The sequence below is a fragment of the Neltuma alba genome, unplaced genomic scaffold, assembly GCF_004799145.2.
Source record: "Neltuma alba isolate B1F8T4 unplaced genomic scaffold, ASM479914v2 tig00003186_pilon, whole genome shotgun sequence".
NCBI lineage: Eukaryota > Viridiplantae > Streptophyta > Magnoliopsida > Fabales > Fabaceae > Neltuma > Neltuma alba.
The window spans coordinates 1-16,344 of NW_021633177.1; the positions used below are offsets into that span (position 1 = coordinate 1).

Consider the following 16,344-nt stretch of genomic DNA (forward strand, 5'->3'; position numbering starts at 1 on the left):
AATAGATATACTGGTGAATGACCTGTACATCCCCATCCATTCCTCATCTCCCACCCAACACATACTCTGTATATATACAACATTCATGCACAACATACACTGCACAGTGATTCCTCCTTTCCAAATAATGCTTATTACATTTTTCGGCTCTCATTTTTCCCCCCCTCATCTACACAATCATATGTTGTCCTTCTTCACTTGAATATTCATCTCACACAAATCATCACCATGTTCAATAATTTTTTTTTCCTTTTATTTTCCACACTTGGTTTTTCTGTTGATTAAAAGCAGCATTAGATGCGAATAAAAATTTGAAAGTAAAAACAATTATAGTAAAAAAAAAATTCTTATAAATTGGTTCCATTATAATGACCACGTCTGGTAAATACGTGCACTTGTTTGCTCTGTATATGGCTACATATTTTGGCTTGCGAATAATATTCTACAATATCTTTCGGTAAATTGACTATTGATGCTCATCTTATGTATTTAATATTATATTTTTTAAACTGGCCTTTGAGACTAACAGATTCGTCCATCACACACTGCACCTACACCTGCCTCTTACCAAATAATGCATAATTTAATAATGATTAATAATAATATGCTTTCTAGTATTGAGCTTAATAATCTAGGCTAAAGGTTGAAATGGTCATGCGACATATTGATGACTCACTAATCGCGTTTACTTTGAAATTACGGTGTCTTCAGGAATTTTGATATAAAGGCTCCATCCGATATGATGGCAAATAAATTATGGTCATTTTTAATTAACGTGCATGCTACTTCTGTTTATGTATCAGAAAACGTATTTGTTAATATCACGTTTAGACGTGTCATTTTCAAATAAATTGTCTTTTTTTAAATTAATATACATGCTACTTCTTATTATGTATAAGGAAAATTTGCTTTGTTAATATCAATTTAGACTTGTTATTTTCAATTAAGACTTGTCATCTTGAGGTAAATTCTCGTCACACAGGCTGGAGTCATAGTAAAATAGTCAACTTATATTTTTGTTGCATTATAAAGTTAAGAAGTCTTTGATGGCCCAATGGTCATCTATCCTTTTATTGGCCCAAATGGCCAAGGGGTTTGGGATCAAATCCCACCTCCCACTTCTTGCAATATTCTCTCATACCAAAAAAAAAAACTGTTACAAAAAAAATTCTATCGGCAGCCACCACACCGGTGGCCGACAGCAGCACCCGGCCACCGGTGAGGGGCTGAGTTTTTTTATAAAAAGGATAAAGGACTTTTGTTTCATTTTACTGAATTTCAAAATTCTAATTTGGGAAGGACTTCTCTCTTTGTCATTACATTTTCTTAGTTTTCCAAATTGAAATTTCAGATATTCCATCATCTTTATCTGTTATTTTCCCATAATAAATGGAACAAAGAATAATATAATAAAATTCCGTGTGGATGGTCGTGGCAAAGAGGCAAATAGATAGATATGAAAGGGTGTATTGGACATTGGACGATAAATTAACTCGAATTGCCGAGCTCTGCTTGCTCTGCGCCTCCTTTTAATACTTTCTTCCCACTCTGTATTCGTTGCTTTTTTTCAATACTTCACCTACCGTCTCCTCTCCTCCTCTCTCTCTCTCTCTCTGCTTCTCTCCTTCTCTAGCCGCCGGCGGAGACTGTCCTCACGTCTCCGTCTTTCGCCTCTTCAGCTAGATCCTACGCTCAGATAGCAAGTGAAAAATGGGATACGAGAAGATCAAGGTCGCCAATCCCATCGTTGAGATGGACGGTGAGTTTGGATCTGATTGCTTCACTTCCGTTCTCTCACCCTTTGATGTGCCTATATGTTCTTATTATTTGCTTGAACATGATCTTTTTCTGTACATTCTGTGGGCCATTATGTGTTTAGTGGATTTCTTTCACCTCCTTTGCATGCATTTTCGAGATATTATTGCAATGAAGTAATTCTCATGCCTTTTCACTTTAATCAATCGTGGGCCGAGGCATCCGTTCTATTGTTATTTTTCTTTTACCTGAAACTGGCTACTCTCTCTTTTCCTTTTGTTTACTATTATGTATTATCTGTGGACGTATTTCCGTTTGAGCAAAGCTGCATAAGAAAGCTTTACTGAATCGTCGTTTGTCCATTTCTTTTCGTGAATATTTGATCTGCTAATGTCCGGTAAAATTGATGGCATTTTCTAGATGGGGTTGATCTAGTCTGGTCAATGTTTCTTGTGTTTGTTTAGAATCTTCGAAGGATAGGTCAATAGTATTTTAAGCGTTCACTGAAATCCGTTTTCCATTTCTAAAGTAAGAACTGGCCTCGTAGATGACTATGCTCTGTATCGACACCAATTATGGAACGCAAATATACGAATACAGTATTTTTAATTTGATTTGATTTATATATCTTGCATGGCTGATTACATTTTTCTTTTCCGAAATCCTTACCTTTCTCACGGCACTCTCTCTAATTGCTGCGCTGCAGGAGATGAAATGACTCGAGTGATCTGGAAGTCAATCAAGGATAAGGTATTTCTTTATCGTCTTTGCGCTTAATGTGGCTATCAGGATGCATATTTGGATTCGTCGTGACTCAATTGTTACTTTTCTCTGACAGCTCATTCTTCCATTTCTCGAGCTGGAAATCAAGTATTTTGACTTGGGCCTTCCTTACCGTGATGAGACTGATGACAAAGTTACTGTTGAAAGTGCAGAAGCTACTCTTAAGTATGTTCTTTACATCATTTGTTGAGTTGCTTGGCGTTCTATCTTCGCATCTTTAATTTGTTTAGTCTTTGTAATTCAAAATCATTTGAAAAATTTGGCGTTGTTTCTTCTTCCCTAATGGTTACGCACTGTTATACAGGTACAATGTAGCAATCAAGTGTGCTACTATTACTCCAGGTACTGTGGTTGGGTCTATTTTTTACCCCCGATAGGATTTTGCATTCATACATCACTTACATACATTGACAAAAATGAGAACGGGAATGCCCTGCAATTTTAATTTTTTTATTGCTTATTCAGGAATTTTAACAACTTAAGGGGTAGGTTATAGATGTAAGCAGCACTAAGATTTGTGATCTTTTGATGAACAGATGAAGCTCGTGTGAAGGAGTTCGGCTTAAAGCATATGTGGAAGAGTCCAAATGGCACAATTAGGAATATTTTGAATGGTAACTGAACTTTCATTCATTGGTTATTATACGTTAAATGCTAGGGACTAAATTATTATGCTTCTTGTTTGTGGCTGGGGGGTGATAAGTGATAGATGGGTGACATGTTGGTTTCTTATTGGTTACACTGTTTGCAAAATTCTTCTAGGCACTGTCTTTAGAGAACCAATTCTTTGCAAAAACATCCCTCGGCTTGTTCCAGGTACTTATATTGAATTTTGTGTTGTGCTACTTTGCTTCTTCATTTATGGAGTGCAACTATTCTAATGATACAATTTGATAGGCTGGACTAAGCCAATTTGCATTGGAAGGCATGCCTTTGGTGACCAATATCGGGCCACTGACACAGTTATTAAAGGAGCTGGTCAGCTGAAGCTAGTGTTTGGTATACGCTCTGCTTTTAGATGGTCTTTCTTGTTATCATGTTATCTTTACTTTGCATTTCAATTTTCATTAATCTGTCACATACAAGTTCTGGAGAACCAGTATCTATTTATTATGTTTGTTAGTTATTGTAAATTACTCATATTTTCTTTATTCTTGCAGTACCAGAAGGGCAGGGAGCGAAGACTGAACTAGAGGTTTATAACTTCACTGGTGAAGGGGGCGTTACATTAGCTATGTATAACACTGATGAGGTTGATTTACAGTGTCCTTTGCAGGTTTGATTAGGTAAAGTTAACTGATTTTGCAGGTTACTAATACTCTTTTTTTTCCCGCTTTTCTTTTGATGGTCGCAGTCTATCCGTGCTTTTGCTGAGGCTTCCATGGCAACTGCTTATCAGAAGAAATGGCCTCTTTATCTTAGCACAAAAAATACAATCCTTAAGAAGTACGATGGAAGGTAAGCAAAAGTTAGTTTGTTATTTATTTTCATTTCGGGCAAAATATTTGCAATTATGGTTTTGATTTGGCCTTATGTGGTTTCCCCTGTTTAATTATATTTTTATTCACTTATTGGTTGAAGATTTAAGGACATTTTTCAAGAAGTTTATGAGGCCAGCTGGAAATCAAAGTTTGAGGCTGCTGGTATATGGTGAGTGCACAAATGGTTTTTTTTTTTTTTTTGGTTTGGGGGGGGGGGGAGATATTGTGTATCATACATTTATCTAATTACATTAATCTCATGGACTTGAAGGTATGAGCACCGGCTTATTGATGACATGGTTGCGTATGCTCTCAAGAGCGAAGGAGGTTATGTATGGGCATGCAAAAACTATGATGGAGATGTCCAAAGCGATTTCTTAGCCCAAGGTTTGTATGATTTCCTTTTTAACTTTTGTTATTTTCTTCTTCTACTGTTTCTTCTTCTACTATACTTTTCTTTTGGTCACTAATACCTTTTTATGTTGTTTTAGGTTTTGGATCGCTGGGTCTGATGACATCAGTGCTGGTAAGTGTTATTTCAAGTCCTGATACATTTCACCCAACCTTTGATATGCGATGCCTGTACCCCATGATTTGGTTGGGTAACGCGCATTTGAAGCTTCTTGGTATTTTCATGCGTCCACAAAACTCAATGTATGGATTGGGTTCAGGTTTGCCCTGATGGAAAGACCATAGAAGCAGAAGCAGCCCATGGTACAGTTACACGCCATTTCAGGGTTCATCAGAAGGGAGGGGAAACCAGTACAAATAGCATAGCATCCATCTTTGCTTGGACCAGAGGCCTAGCCCACAGGTATTTAACTGCAATTATATTGCAGTGTTGAGTGTTTTGTTTCTTTCCCCCTTGTATTAGACACTTAACTTGTAATGTTTGATTTCGATTTAGTGTGGAGATTAAGATGCATCTTTATTGACAGGGCAAAGTTGGACGACAATGCTAGACTATTGGATTTCACTGGAAAACTAGAAGCTGCTTGCATTGGAGCAGTAGAATCTGGGAAGATGACCAAGGATTTGGCACTCATTATTCATGGATCCAAGTATGTTACATGTTAATTTGTTGCATCATTTGCCAGATTTGGCATTTCTAGAAGACATGGATTGATTTTTCACTTTACATTTCACGTGCGAGCAGGCTTTCTAGGGAGCACTATCTGAACACCGAGGAGTTCATCGATGCCGTGGCAAATGAGCTTAAAGCCAAACTTTCTGCTTAGGCCTGAGTCTGGTAAGCTGCTTTCTCGTTCCCTACATATTTAAGCAATGATATTTTATTTCAAAGGACGCGGGAAACATTGAAATGTTGGTGAAAAGTACTGTAAACATTTACCAGTCGATCACTTTCCACGTTTTTCTATGATTTCTGTCAGAACTGTACTTGTTTGTTCTGGGGCCTTGTTGCAGTATTTTGTGGGAGTCAACACTTATTATTGAAATTTTGCTTAGCTAGCTATTGTTTTAGTGGCAGTTTCAGGTGGGTGAGGCTTGCGAAACAGGAGGAGGGCACTCCGCTGATGCTACATTATCGGGAAAAATAAAAAGGAAGGAAAAGAATCATTGGTCTCTCACATTTGGGCCCTTTTCCTCCTTCTTTGTGTTGAACGGAAGAAGAAATGGGGTTTGGTTATTTATTAGCCCTAATTGCAAAAACAGATGGTCGTGTAATTTCTATTGATTCCTTGGAAGTGGATTTGGCCTTATTTCTGTTGATTTTGCTTTGCCTTCATGCTTGCTTTTTTCAGCATATAATTAACATATATAGTCTCAAGACTTAAACAAGTATTTTAAAATCTATAATTTTAAATACGTGTGTGTATGCACCTGTGTTGTCTGTATTGATAAAAGATGATTCATAGATTCGAAAGAGAATTATACGAAAGTCCTTTCGACTTAAGATTCGTTCACCCTCATCCACCTCTCTAATCCAAAGTGGAAGATGGTCAACGATGCAACTATGGTCTGATATGGTTTGAGCAAACCTGGCTAACAAAGTCACTATGAAGAGAAAATTTTTTCTTTTTTCGGTCACTATTCCTCCCTATCCATCATTGTCGCTGGAATCACCCCGTTCACCTCCGAAAGCATTGCTGGAATCATCATTGGTGCCCAAGCCAATTATTCTTTTGATTAAACTACGTACCTATTGAAAACCGAAAACTACGCGGGAAATGTTACATAACCAGCTTGAAGTGACTGGGCAAATTACTTGAAGCAAGGTAATGGCCATTTATACTTAGAAATTAAGCAGATGAGAGGTAATGATAGATACCAATTGTAATTTTTCTTCTATAAATTATGGGAACATTGTAACTGACAATGAAGGTCCAGCAGAAATAACTGCAGTCTTCTTTAAAATATATATATATATATATTTATATCTATTACTTCCTCAACTTTCAATTAACATTAAAATCGAACTAATCTAAATGATTAGAAATATCAGTACCCTGACTCATAAGTTCATGTAATTTTCTTTTATCATTATTTTATATTATAAGCTTCTTCTTGTTGGTCATATATAAAATTACATATATTATCATTTATTTCTTTTACATTGTAACTGAAAACGACGATCAAGTAGAGATCAGTGTAGTTTTCTTTAAAAAAAATTCTTTGTATTTTGATAGACTATCATCCATCTACATAAAATATTATATGAAGGAGTGAATTTGTTTTTGTGGTAAAATATAGAAAGAGAGGGAATGAGGCATAAATAGGGGTTTCCATGTATAGACCGGGTTTGAATCGTGTTTTGCTGCGATTATACCGCACTCACCACTCACTCTCTGTTAACTCCCTCCCCCCTCTTCTTCATCCTATCATTTCATTATACAATCTCATTTCTGATTCAGTTCTCTATCCCTACCCCCGCCCTGATCCTCCGTCTGTGTGTCGGCCATGGTTCTGTCGAAGACAGCTTCTGAGACGGACGCCTCCGTCCACTCGACGTTCGCGTCGCGATACGTGAGAGCGGCGTTGCCAAGGTTCAAGATGGCGGAGCATTCGATCCCCAAGGAGGCGGCGTACCAGATCATCAACGACGAGCTCATGCTGGACGGTAATCCCAGGCTCAACCTCGCCTCCTTCGTCACCACCTGGATGGAGCCTGAGTGCGACAAGCTCATCATGTCCGCCATCAACAAGAATTACGTCGACATGGATGAGTATCCAGTCACCACGGAGCTCCAGGCACCTCCCTTCTTCCTTCTCACTTTTCACTGCTCAGTTGACATGTACTAGCAGTGTTGAGTTGCTGAGGTTTGTTTGATGTTGCAGAATCGGTGTGTGAACATGATAGCCCATCTTTTCAATGCACCGCTTCAAGATTCAGAAACTGCGGTGGGTGTTGGCACAGTTGGCTCATCGGAGGCCATCATGTTGGCTGGCTTGGCTTTCAAAAGAAAGTGGCAGAACAGAAGAAAAGCAGAGGGCAAGCCAATCGACAAACCCAATATTGTCACTGGTGCTAATGTTCAGGTCTGTTCATACATTTTGATGGATTTACATGCAAGTCTTTCAAGGCATTGATGATCAGGTTCAGTAATCTCATGTTCATCATATGTTCGTGCGAAAGGTTTGCTGGGAGAAATTCGCGAGGTACTTTGAGGTGGAGCTGAAAGAGGTGAAGCTGAGGGAAGATTACTTCGTAATGGATCCTGAGAAGGCAGTGGAAATGGTGGATGAGAACACCATCTGTGTTGCTGCTATCCTTGGTTCCACCCTCAATGGAGAATTCGAAGATGTCAAACGCTTAAATGATCTCCTCATTGAGAAGAATAACGAAACTGGGTATTCCTCTTTCCCGTTTGTTACACCTTGAATGTCTTCTTTCAGAAACGTCTTTGGCAACAGCTAAAGCTACGATGGATTTAAACACCCAAATTATCAGATACATCTATTTAATGCATGAATCAGATCCATAAACCCAAAAGATCAATCCTATATCAATTCTTAGAAATCAGAGATGACAGCTTATACCTGAATCCCTTTGCTTTGCATCAGTTTTTAAATTCACAATCTGGTGTTTTTTCCAGATTGTTACCACAGTCCCTATTTATAATTATACACTTGGGTTCGTAATATTTACAATTTGGTCCCTCAACAAATTCTAAATATCTTTATCAATATCAATCCGGTCTCTTCACATTACTTCTATTACAATTATACCCTTGAACTTTAAAAATTCAAGGGAAAATTTCGTTCAAGGATCGCAGTACAGAATTAATTTCAAAGAGTCCTCAAAACTTTCTGAAATTTCACTGCAGGACTAAGGGGGTAAACTGATATTAATTCCACAAAGAAAATGACCCTATTGCCCCTCATGTGAACAAGTATGGGAGAACCCATTTGCAAGTGAGGTTAGATAATTTACAACATGCATAGATATATTTACAATTAAAATTAGTCCATTTACATATTACCTTCTTCACCTGAAGAATGTGTTTGAGTGAACAAATGTGGGACAGCCCATTTGCAAATGGGACTAGATAATTTACAACATACATATATTTATTTACAATTGGAATTAGTCCATTTACATGTCACTTCCTTTACCTGAAAAAGGTCTCCGTGAGTGAACAAGTGTGGGAGCGCTCATTTGCAAGTGGGATTAGTCAATTTACAATGTACATACATTTATTTACAATTAGAATTAGTCCATTTACATATCACCTCATTCACCTGAAAAAGGTGCCTGTGAGTGAATAAGTGTGAGAGAGCCCATTTACAAGTGGGACTAGTCAATTTGCAACATACATACCTTTATTTACAACTGAAATTAGTCCATTTATATGTCACCCTGCAATAAGTATTATGAGGGGCAATAACGTCATTTTCTTTGTGGAATTAATATCAGTTTGCCCCCTTGGTCTTGTAGTGAAGTTTCAGAAAGTTTTGGGGGCTCTTTGAAATTAATTGTCTTCTGCGGTCCTACAGTGAAATTTTCCCAAAATTCAATTCCAAAGAGATCAACTCATTTAAACTTAATTAAATAATAGTCACACATTTTTAATATTTACATGTGGGGGAATTTTGTTCCCCTATGTCATTCTCACATTACTCTGGTCAAAACTATGGTTTGGTTAAGAATAATAGATTTTTAAGCACACGCTTAATCTTTGACTCGAATTGACCTACGAAACTCATTTGTGGCAGATGGGATACCCCAATTCATGTGGATGCAGCGAGTGGTGGCTTCATCGCACCATTTATATATCCAGACCTTGAATGGGACTTTCGCTTGCCACTTGTGAAGAGCATCAATGTTAGTGGACACAAGTATGGACTTGTGTACGCCGGAATCGGCTGGGTCATTTGGAGAAGTAAGGAAGATTTGCCTGAAGAACTCATCTTCCACATCAACTACCTCGGAGCTGATCAACCCACCTTCACCCTCAACTTCTCCAAAGGTTAGTCATTAATTTAACACACACCCAAATCCCTCAAATTCTCACCATCTCATTCAATGCAGGTTCCAGTCAAGTCATTGCTCAGTACTACCAGCTCATCCGCCTGGGCTATGAGGTACTGGGACCAACCCAAAGAACCACCATTTGTAAGATCGGAGCTGTAATTTACGTGCGTTGACTGGTTATATGCAGGGATATAGGAATGTGATGGAAAATTGCAAAGACAATATGATAGTGTTGAAAGAGGGGTTGGAGAAAACAGGGCGCTTTAACATCATATCAAAAGATGATGGAGTGCCCTTGGTGGCCTTCACCTTGAAGGATCGCAGCCACTTCACGGAATTCCAGATATCTGATTTCTTGAAGCGTTATGGGTGGATCGTGCCGGCTTACACTATGCCTCCAGATGCTCAGAACGTCACCGTCCTCCGCGTCGTCATCAGAGAGGACTTCTCACGAACCTTCGCCGAGCGTCTCGTCATTGATATCCAGAAAGTCTTGCACGAGCTCGATTTGCTACCTGGCCGGGTCATCGAGAGCACCACCGTCAACGTCACGGCGGAGATGGCAGAAAACGGCAATATCGTCCCCAGAAAGAGTGAAATCGAAACCCAAAGGGAAATCACTACGGCCTGGAGGAAGTTCGTGTCCGACAGGAAGAAGATGAACGAGAAGATGAATGGCGTTTGTTAAATTCTTTCAACTTTCCATGCTTGTTTTCGTTTGTTATTATTGCAAAATTTTCACGTGTAGAAGAATGAATAAGGAGGACTGTGAAAGTAATTCTTTTTGGAGAATTTTAAATCACACACTGTTATTCTCACTTCATGAAAAGCCATCGGTACATATATTTATGTTCACAAGTACCTTTCAATTAAACCTTTTCTTTTTCCTTTTTATGAATTTGCTTTAACAAACACAAACACAAACACAAACCAAACACAATCCATATCAGTGCCTTGAATTGGAAGACAGGTTCCCCTTAACCACTGTGACGGCGCATGAAGCATTTGTTACTACATAGTTGCTTACACTCCCCAACAACAACCTGGAAAGAAACATTAAAGCAGGAAAATCACACACATTTAAGCTACTCAATGAAATCATATAAGTAGAATTATGAATTTTCCATGGGAAAAAAAAAAAAGAGATGATAGCATTACCTTTTGATGGAGCCTAATCCTCTGCTTCCAATTACAAGAGAGTCGAGCTTAAGATCTTCAGCAGCAGCACACAGCTTCTCCCTTGGATCTCCCCAATATACTTTGGCTACTACTTTTGCCTGTTTCAATTTCCATACAACAAAAACATACAAATATTATCGCATAAGAAAAGAAAGTTATATGATCAAAAACAGGGCAAGCAAACAAGGTCAAACAGGAATACCTCTTTGGTCTTTGATACAGTATCAAGGATGTCCAAAACTTCGGAGTCTCTCGCAATACCATATTGCTTCGTGAAATTTATCTCCTTCAACTCCTCCAGAGGCACCAGAGCTGCAAACCCAGAAAAATATTATTAACATTTCATCGAACATACTTGATCCAATAGCGTTCCGTTAGATAGGAACAGATTTGATAAATATTATAACTCTCGGATAGAGTATGAGAACGGAAAAATCCATTAGATAATGAGCTATTGGTTCTAAGCCATCTCTGGCCATGAATCAACAATTCGAAATGCTTTTTTTGCGTATTCTTGATAAACCAGCGTTTAGACATAGATGTAGAAGTATCTGTTTGGGAAGTAAGACGGGTACTTACGTGAACCAGTGTCTTCGAAAAGCTCCTTTCTGGTGTGATCAGACTCAGGAGGTTGAACGTTGATCAAGATGATGAGATCTCCATGGTCGATGAGATTATCGACGGTCCATCTGAGGGCAAGTTTGCTGGTGGGAGAGAAGTCCATTGCAATACCAACTCTGCGTGACTTCGCCATCTTCGACTGATGATACTGATGAGAGAGGAAGGATCTCTTGCTGTTATATAATGGCAAAATTGGCGGCTATACTGTTCGGCTAAATTATTCGTTGTGTCAGAATGTTCCTGAAAGGGCTGGAGACGCGAGGACAGCTATGATTCCATCAGGAGGTGGCTTTATTATTCATACAACAGAAACAGAGCTGCGCCCATGGCTTCATGTTTTATAATTATAACAGGTTAATTATATGTGCTTGATATTTATTTAATAAAACCTTAAACATATATTGAAATTTGGACGAAACCAAGTGAGATTTGAGAAATTATTTAGACAAAATAATTAACCAAACTTTTCTTAACTTTGTATGCCATATGTTTTCAATTAGTCTTGCATATTATTTTATTTATAAAAAAATGACTTAAGTGAATTCTAATATTTCATAGAAAATAGACATTATTTTAAAGAGATCTTATCTGATAAAAAGAATTAAAAAAGACGTATAAAAGGAGAAATCATCGGCGTTTGTCAAATGACTTTATGAGAGAAAGAAGGGGCAACAAAAAGAGCAGAGCGAAGTGACACCCAAGCTTTGCCTTCCGAAATCCGAATAGAGTAACCCAGAAACTGGCACACCTGTTTGGTGCTTCTCATCCCATTTGCCTCTCTATTAGTTGTTCAGCATCTGATTCTTTTTCCCTCCACTTTTTGGGCACTTTAATTTTGGAAAAAAAATCTTTTAATTTTAAATGTATCCTAGATAATTAATTTACAAAATTAATTATTTGTATTAAATATATATTGGTTTCTTATAATATCCCTTATTACTCTAAATAGAAATCTCATGAAATTTGATAAATAATAATAATAATAATAATAATAATAATAATAATAATTTAGATAACAAATCATAAATTTATAAGATAAAGTGAACTGGGATTCTATGCTTGAGATCAAAATAAATCTTTTTACTGATTTTTATAGTTAGAATTAGAGCAAGTAAATTGAATTACCAGGCATCACACTATGCCCCATGGTTCAAAAGATGCTTAACAAGACATTTATAAATTACTTATTCAGGAATGAGTTGCTTGTGATGAAAATTGGATGTATTGATTTAATCTAAAGATTTCCTCAATCTCTTTTCTTTCTTTGTCTTATTCTCTCCTTCTTTTTCCAGAGAAAATTATTCTCACTCTCAAATATATAGCTGGATTCCCTTATTGACAACAAAATTTGAACTTATACTTTCTATAAATTATAAAACCGAATCTTGTGAATGGAAATAATTTTGTTGGCATATCATACATCAACTCTCTCTTATATGAAAATGTAATATTTTTAAGCCTTTTTTTTTTTGTTTTGAGGAAACTAGTGAACAAGAGACACATGCACACCTAAACTTGGGATAAGGTAGAGGCAAACCCCGACAAAGTGAGATACAAGTTTTGCGCTTGAGGTGGAGTTGGACCCCACTTGAGGGGGCAGAAACATCCACGTGGCATTTTGTATTAGGATGAAGCACTGAGGATTGAGACGGCTCTTTGTTTCTCTCTGTCATATTTTGCCAACCCTGCCAAATTGAACCTTCTCTCATATTCGCCTCTGCTTTCCCTCCACTTTCCTTCCTCTAACAGCATGTAGCATTTAAACCTTCTTCAATAATGCGGATTCAATAATAGATAATGTCTCACATCTCATTCCTCTCCCTCTTTCATATTTTATTTTTAATTATGAAAAAGATGCGAAGTATATTTGCCTTGTTTTACATTACATTTTACACCAGTTATGTGATTAAACTTTAGTCTACAAGCACAAAATATAGTCCTTCCGCAAGAAAAACAGGGGAAGATTTGTTCTTTTTTGGTAGATTCAACTTGAATGCTTGTTCAAATCTATTTATGAATGGAAAGTCAAAGGCTTTTTCAGTAGGTTGGCTACTAGTAGAATCGAATAGCAGAAATCAATACTCAAAAACGTAAAGCTAGAATACCCTATTTTCAAATCTAGTCGGTAGCTTCTTTTGGTCCTCATCTTCCGGCGCAGAACAGCAACATTCAGAAAACCCTACCTACGACAAAGAAACGTAACGAATCAGAAAGAAGACAGTCGTACACCTCCTTTGAGTCTCTGCACCAAAGAAAGAGATTTCATAACGAATGAGAATCCAGGATAGTGATGCTTTGAACGTGTCCACTATTGTTTCTCCATTTTCTACCTTCCACCAGCCGCTTCAGACAATTCTGAGTGGTTTAACTTCTTTAATTTCGGTTATGATAAAATACCTCATTTTCATACTCAATAACGTCTTCTAAAAGTAAGATAGAAGTGCCTAATAATATCTCTGTGTCTATGTCAACGTAGAAGGAACAGACATAGATATGATTCTCAGAGACCTTGAGCTCAATCATGTAACTCTTGTTGTATAAACTAATCTAGAAGGCTGCACAACTTGGTAGATGAGTAAAAAGCTCGTGCTCATTTCTTACAAAAAAAAAAAGACCTTCCTTAGTATAATTAGACCAAAAACTTGTAGCCGTATTACATAAATATTAATAATTTAATTAATGTGGCCCATTTATTATTTTGCTCTGCATTGACTAATGCATGGTTAGGTAGGTGGGTATTTTCAGCGTTTCAAAGGGCCCATTACAATAAATTTCTTCGAGCCAAAAAGGTGAAATACAGTAGTCTTTTTGTTCACATATATGAAAGTTAAGCACTCAATAATTAACCTGCATAACAGAGGGCTGTGTCATACCTCACCAGCTAGTGTTCTCACTGCTCAGCCTCCATGGATTTGGAGTCTGAAGCCACTCATTCAGATACATATCTAGGTATTCATGCTATTGCAATCCATTTCGCTTCCCCTTTTTCACTTTTACTTGAGTTTTACTTGTTTGTAATCTTCATTTGCTTTATCCCAGATGCTGCAGCTGCAGAATCCTGGCTTTTATCTGATCCTACGACTGGGTACCTTGAAGATGCTATTTCTGGTTGGGGTATTTGGTGCAACAAAGAAAATTCATCATCCCACTTTCAGGATCAAAAGGTTTTATCTTGAATTTATGCTCTTTACATTTTCCTGACCAACATACTCCATTGCTGATTTCATGTTCTTGGAAACCTGATAACCTTGTTGATCATTTACAGGAATCACTTTATTTGGATGACCAGATAAATCTATTTTCAACTTGTTCTGCCACAACAACCCAAGTCCTTGATAGTAAGCCCTTCTTTCTTCTTCAGTGTTACTTCGTTCTGAGCAATAACTCATTGTTGATGTTCATGAGACAATTAATTGGTCTGTCTTTGCCGGTTGGGAAGGGGTGGTTGTTTTCTTATTCTGTGGCTTATATTCCTTGCAATAAATGATCAGCCTAACATTTCAGACCTGTATTTTACATGTAGTGGAAACACACCCTGCTACTTTTATACAATAACAGTAACAGATATACAACCTCACTGTCATAGTGTCATTTATGCTAATTATTACTTTGCAGATAGTCGCGAATTGAACATTAGGGGTCAATCATCAACACAGAGTGATATGCATGGAGCAATAATCAAAGATGACAGTTCTCAGAGGAGCTGGGCATCTGGAGACTCAGATGAAAATGATGCTTCAGTTTCAAGTATCACAGAAATTTTTATCAAACACCTAAAGGCCATTATTTGATTTAATATTCCCTTATCCCACACATTCTTAATCTTTCTTCTTCCCTTCTTGTTCGAAAGATAATGATGCATTTTCATGCCGTGTCCAGAGAGTCAGTGGAAGAAAATAGCATACCCATTTGAGTTGGTGAAGCGTGGAGGAATGGAAGGTGAAACAACCCTAAAAGACATAAACGAGCAGATAGTGATGAGCCCAACAAAGCCAATTCCACATCCAGTGCCACATTCGATGACTTCTTCTGCGTCATCGTTTTCAGCTCGCAGTTTTGGTATGTCAGGGAAAGCAGTGGTAGCCCTCACAAGGATTCATACCCAAGGTAGAGGTTCCATTACCATTATGAGAACCAAGGGCTGAGTTCAGCCCTTACTCTTGTATGATACATATATCTGTATGCCTTAGTGTCTCTGTACAAAAACTCCAACCCAAATCCTGCATAGTTTATAAAGATGAATGGAGGGTTCATTAGATGCATAAAACTTCACCGGCGAATGCCTTTGTACCTCTGAAAAATGAAATGAACCGAATTACTATACAAGTTTTGAAAGAGGAGAACCAGGCCCTTCAAAATTGAGACTGTACTCACATAATCTTAAAGAAAAGGGTTTGATATTGCTGCTTGCTGTATTTTTAGGCCAAAAATTTAACGAAGTCTTACCCGAAAGCTTAAGATTTAATAATTGCTGACGTTATTTAAGTCCAACATATGTTTGAAAAAAAATGGAAAAAACAGCATAGATGTGAGTTGGTGAATGCGTAAGTTAGAGGATGCATGATCCATGAATGCCGCTTCTTCACTGATTCTAGTTATGTCCAAGTCGAACACTAGCCACTCGTAGTGCCCCCGCCTCTGATACTTTTCTCTAAAGGGTGTTTGATAAGTTATAAAAATGTGTTTGAAAAGCATTTTTTCGAGATAAATTTTCCTGTATATTTATTTTGTATATCATAAAATTACTTTTAAAACCATGATTTCATTTTCATCTAAGCACCCCTAAGTTTAAAAATTCCTCTTTTAAAATATTCTAATATTTATACACTGCATTTGTAAATGTAAAGTTTAATAAATTCATCGCATTAAATATAATTTATTCTTTGTACTCTTAAGGCCAGGAAAATTAGCCTGGTGCCATCTAACCCCAAGAGAAAAAAGTTTGCTCTAACAAACACCCAAACCAGAATAGATCTTAATCTACGCTTTTGCACAGATAGACTCAATTGATTTTTTTTTATGTTTTAATATTTATCATGTTGTTGATGTGATATATAAGGATGAAAATAACGCGTCATTTTGTTTTGTTTT

The 16,344-nt window shown here is 37.3% G+C and overlaps 4 protein-coding genes across 5 annotated transcripts; 3 read left to right on the forward strand and 1 right to left on the reverse strand.

Moving 5' to 3' along the window:
- Window positions 1-1,602: 1,602 nt before the first annotated feature.
- On the forward strand, window positions 1,603-5,776 carry LOC114740699 (isocitrate dehydrogenase [NADP]-like). 2 transcript variants are annotated; one of them, XM_028928909.1, is made up of 16 exons: window positions 1,603-1,759; window positions 2,462-2,505; window positions 2,594-2,703; window positions 2,843-2,880; window positions 3,075-3,152; window positions 3,301-3,354; window positions 3,436-3,537; window positions 3,699-3,790; window positions 3,893-3,996; window positions 4,120-4,188; window positions 4,291-4,406; window positions 4,511-4,545; window positions 4,691-4,833; window positions 4,958-5,080; window positions 5,176-5,268; window positions 5,503-5,776. In XM_028928909.1, the coding sequence occupies exons 1-15, from the start codon at window positions 1,711-1,713 to the stop codon at window positions 5,255-5,257; spliced, it is 1,239 nt and encodes a 412-aa protein (XP_028784742.1). In that variant the 5' UTR covers window positions 1,603-1,710; the 3' UTR covers window positions 5,258-5,268; window positions 5,503-5,776. The 2 variants fall into 2 exon arrangements, with proteins under 2 accessions (XP_028784742.1, XP_028784743.1); XM_028928910.1 differs by having other exon boundaries at window positions 5,509-5,776.
- A 1,141-nt stretch (window positions 5,777-6,917) lies between these two features.
- Window positions 6,918-10,141, forward strand: LOC114740669 (glutamate decarboxylase 1-like). Its single transcript, XM_028928872.1, has 6 exons — window positions 6,918-7,229; window positions 7,317-7,517; window positions 7,615-7,829; window positions 9,195-9,448; window positions 9,511-9,563; window positions 9,641-10,141. Exons 1-6 carry the CDS (start codon window positions 6,939-6,941, stop codon window positions 10,139-10,141), a joined length of 1,515 nt encoding a protein of 504 aa, XP_028784705.1. The 5' UTR covers window positions 6,918-6,938.
- A 234-nt stretch (window positions 10,142-10,375) lies between these two features.
- On the reverse strand, window positions 10,376-11,433 carry LOC114740553 (universal stress protein PHOS32-like). Its single transcript, XM_028928711.1, has 4 exons — window positions 11,212-11,433; window positions 10,835-10,944; window positions 10,612-10,730; window positions 10,376-10,496 (listed from the first exon to the last, which is right to left on the reverse strand). The coding sequence occupies exons 1-4, from the start codon at window positions 11,384-11,386 to the stop codon at window positions 10,400-10,402; spliced, it is 501 nt and encodes a 166-aa protein (XP_028784544.1). The 5' UTR covers window positions 11,387-11,433; the 3' UTR covers window positions 10,376-10,399.
- Window positions 11,434-14,101: 2,668 nt separating this feature from the next.
- LOC114740552 (uncharacterized) lies at window positions 14,102-15,657 on the forward strand. The gene is made up of 5 exons (XM_028928710.1): window positions 14,102-14,202; window positions 14,293-14,417; window positions 14,519-14,591; window positions 14,869-15,000; window positions 15,133-15,657. The coding sequence occupies exons 1-5, from the start codon at window positions 14,160-14,162 to the stop codon at window positions 15,396-15,398; spliced, it is 639 nt and encodes a 212-aa protein (XP_028784543.1). The 5' UTR covers window positions 14,102-14,159; the 3' UTR covers window positions 15,399-15,657.
- The last annotated feature ends 687 nt before the right edge of the window (window positions 15,658-16,344 follow it).

Coding starts and splice junctions, on each gene's coding strand:
- LOC114740699 (XM_028928909.1), top strand. CDS start 1,711: ATGGGATACGAGAAGATCAAGGTCGCCAATCCCATCGTTGAGATGGAC. Junction 2,506..2,593: donor GGAAGTCAATCAAGGATAAG/GTATTTCTTTAT, acceptor TTTCTCTGACAG/CTCATTCTTCCATTTCTCGA. Junction 5,081..5,175: donor CTCATTATTCATGGATCCAA/GTATGTTACATG, acceptor ACGTGCGAGCAG/GCTTTCTAGGGAGCACTATC.
- LOC114740669 (XM_028928872.1), top strand. CDS start 6,939: ATGGTTCTGTCGAAGACAGCTTCTGAGACGGACGCCTCCGTCCACTCG. Junction 7,230..7,316: donor CAGTCACCACGGAGCTCCAG/GCACCTCCCTTC, acceptor TTGATGTTGCAG/AATCGGTGTGTGAACATGAT. Junction 9,564..9,640: donor TCATCCGCCTGGGCTATGAG/GTACTGGGACCA, acceptor GGTTATATGCAG/GGATATAGGAATGTGATGGA.
- LOC114740553 (XM_028928711.1), bottom strand. CDS start 11,386: ATGGCGAAGTCACGCAGAGTTGGTATTGCAATGGACTTCTCTCCCACC. Junction 10,731..10,834: donor CTGTATCAAAGACCAAAGAG/GTATTCCTGTTT, acceptor AAATTGAAACAG/GCAAAAGTAGTAGCCAAAGT. Junction 10,497..10,611: donor GGATTAGGCTCCATCAAAAG/GTAATGCTATCA, acceptor GTTTCTTTCCAG/GTTGTTGTTGGGGAGTGTAA.
- LOC114740552 (XM_028928710.1), top strand. CDS start 14,160: ATGGATTTGGAGTCTGAAGCCACTCATTCAGATACATATCTAG. Junction 14,418..14,518: donor CCCACTTTCAGGATCAAAAG/GTTTTATCTTGA, acceptor GATCATTTACAG/GAATCACTTTATTTGGATGA. Junction 15,001..15,132: donor AAATGATGCTTCAGTTTCAA/GTATCACAGAAA, acceptor TGCCGTGTCCAG/AGAGTCAGTGGAAGAAAATA.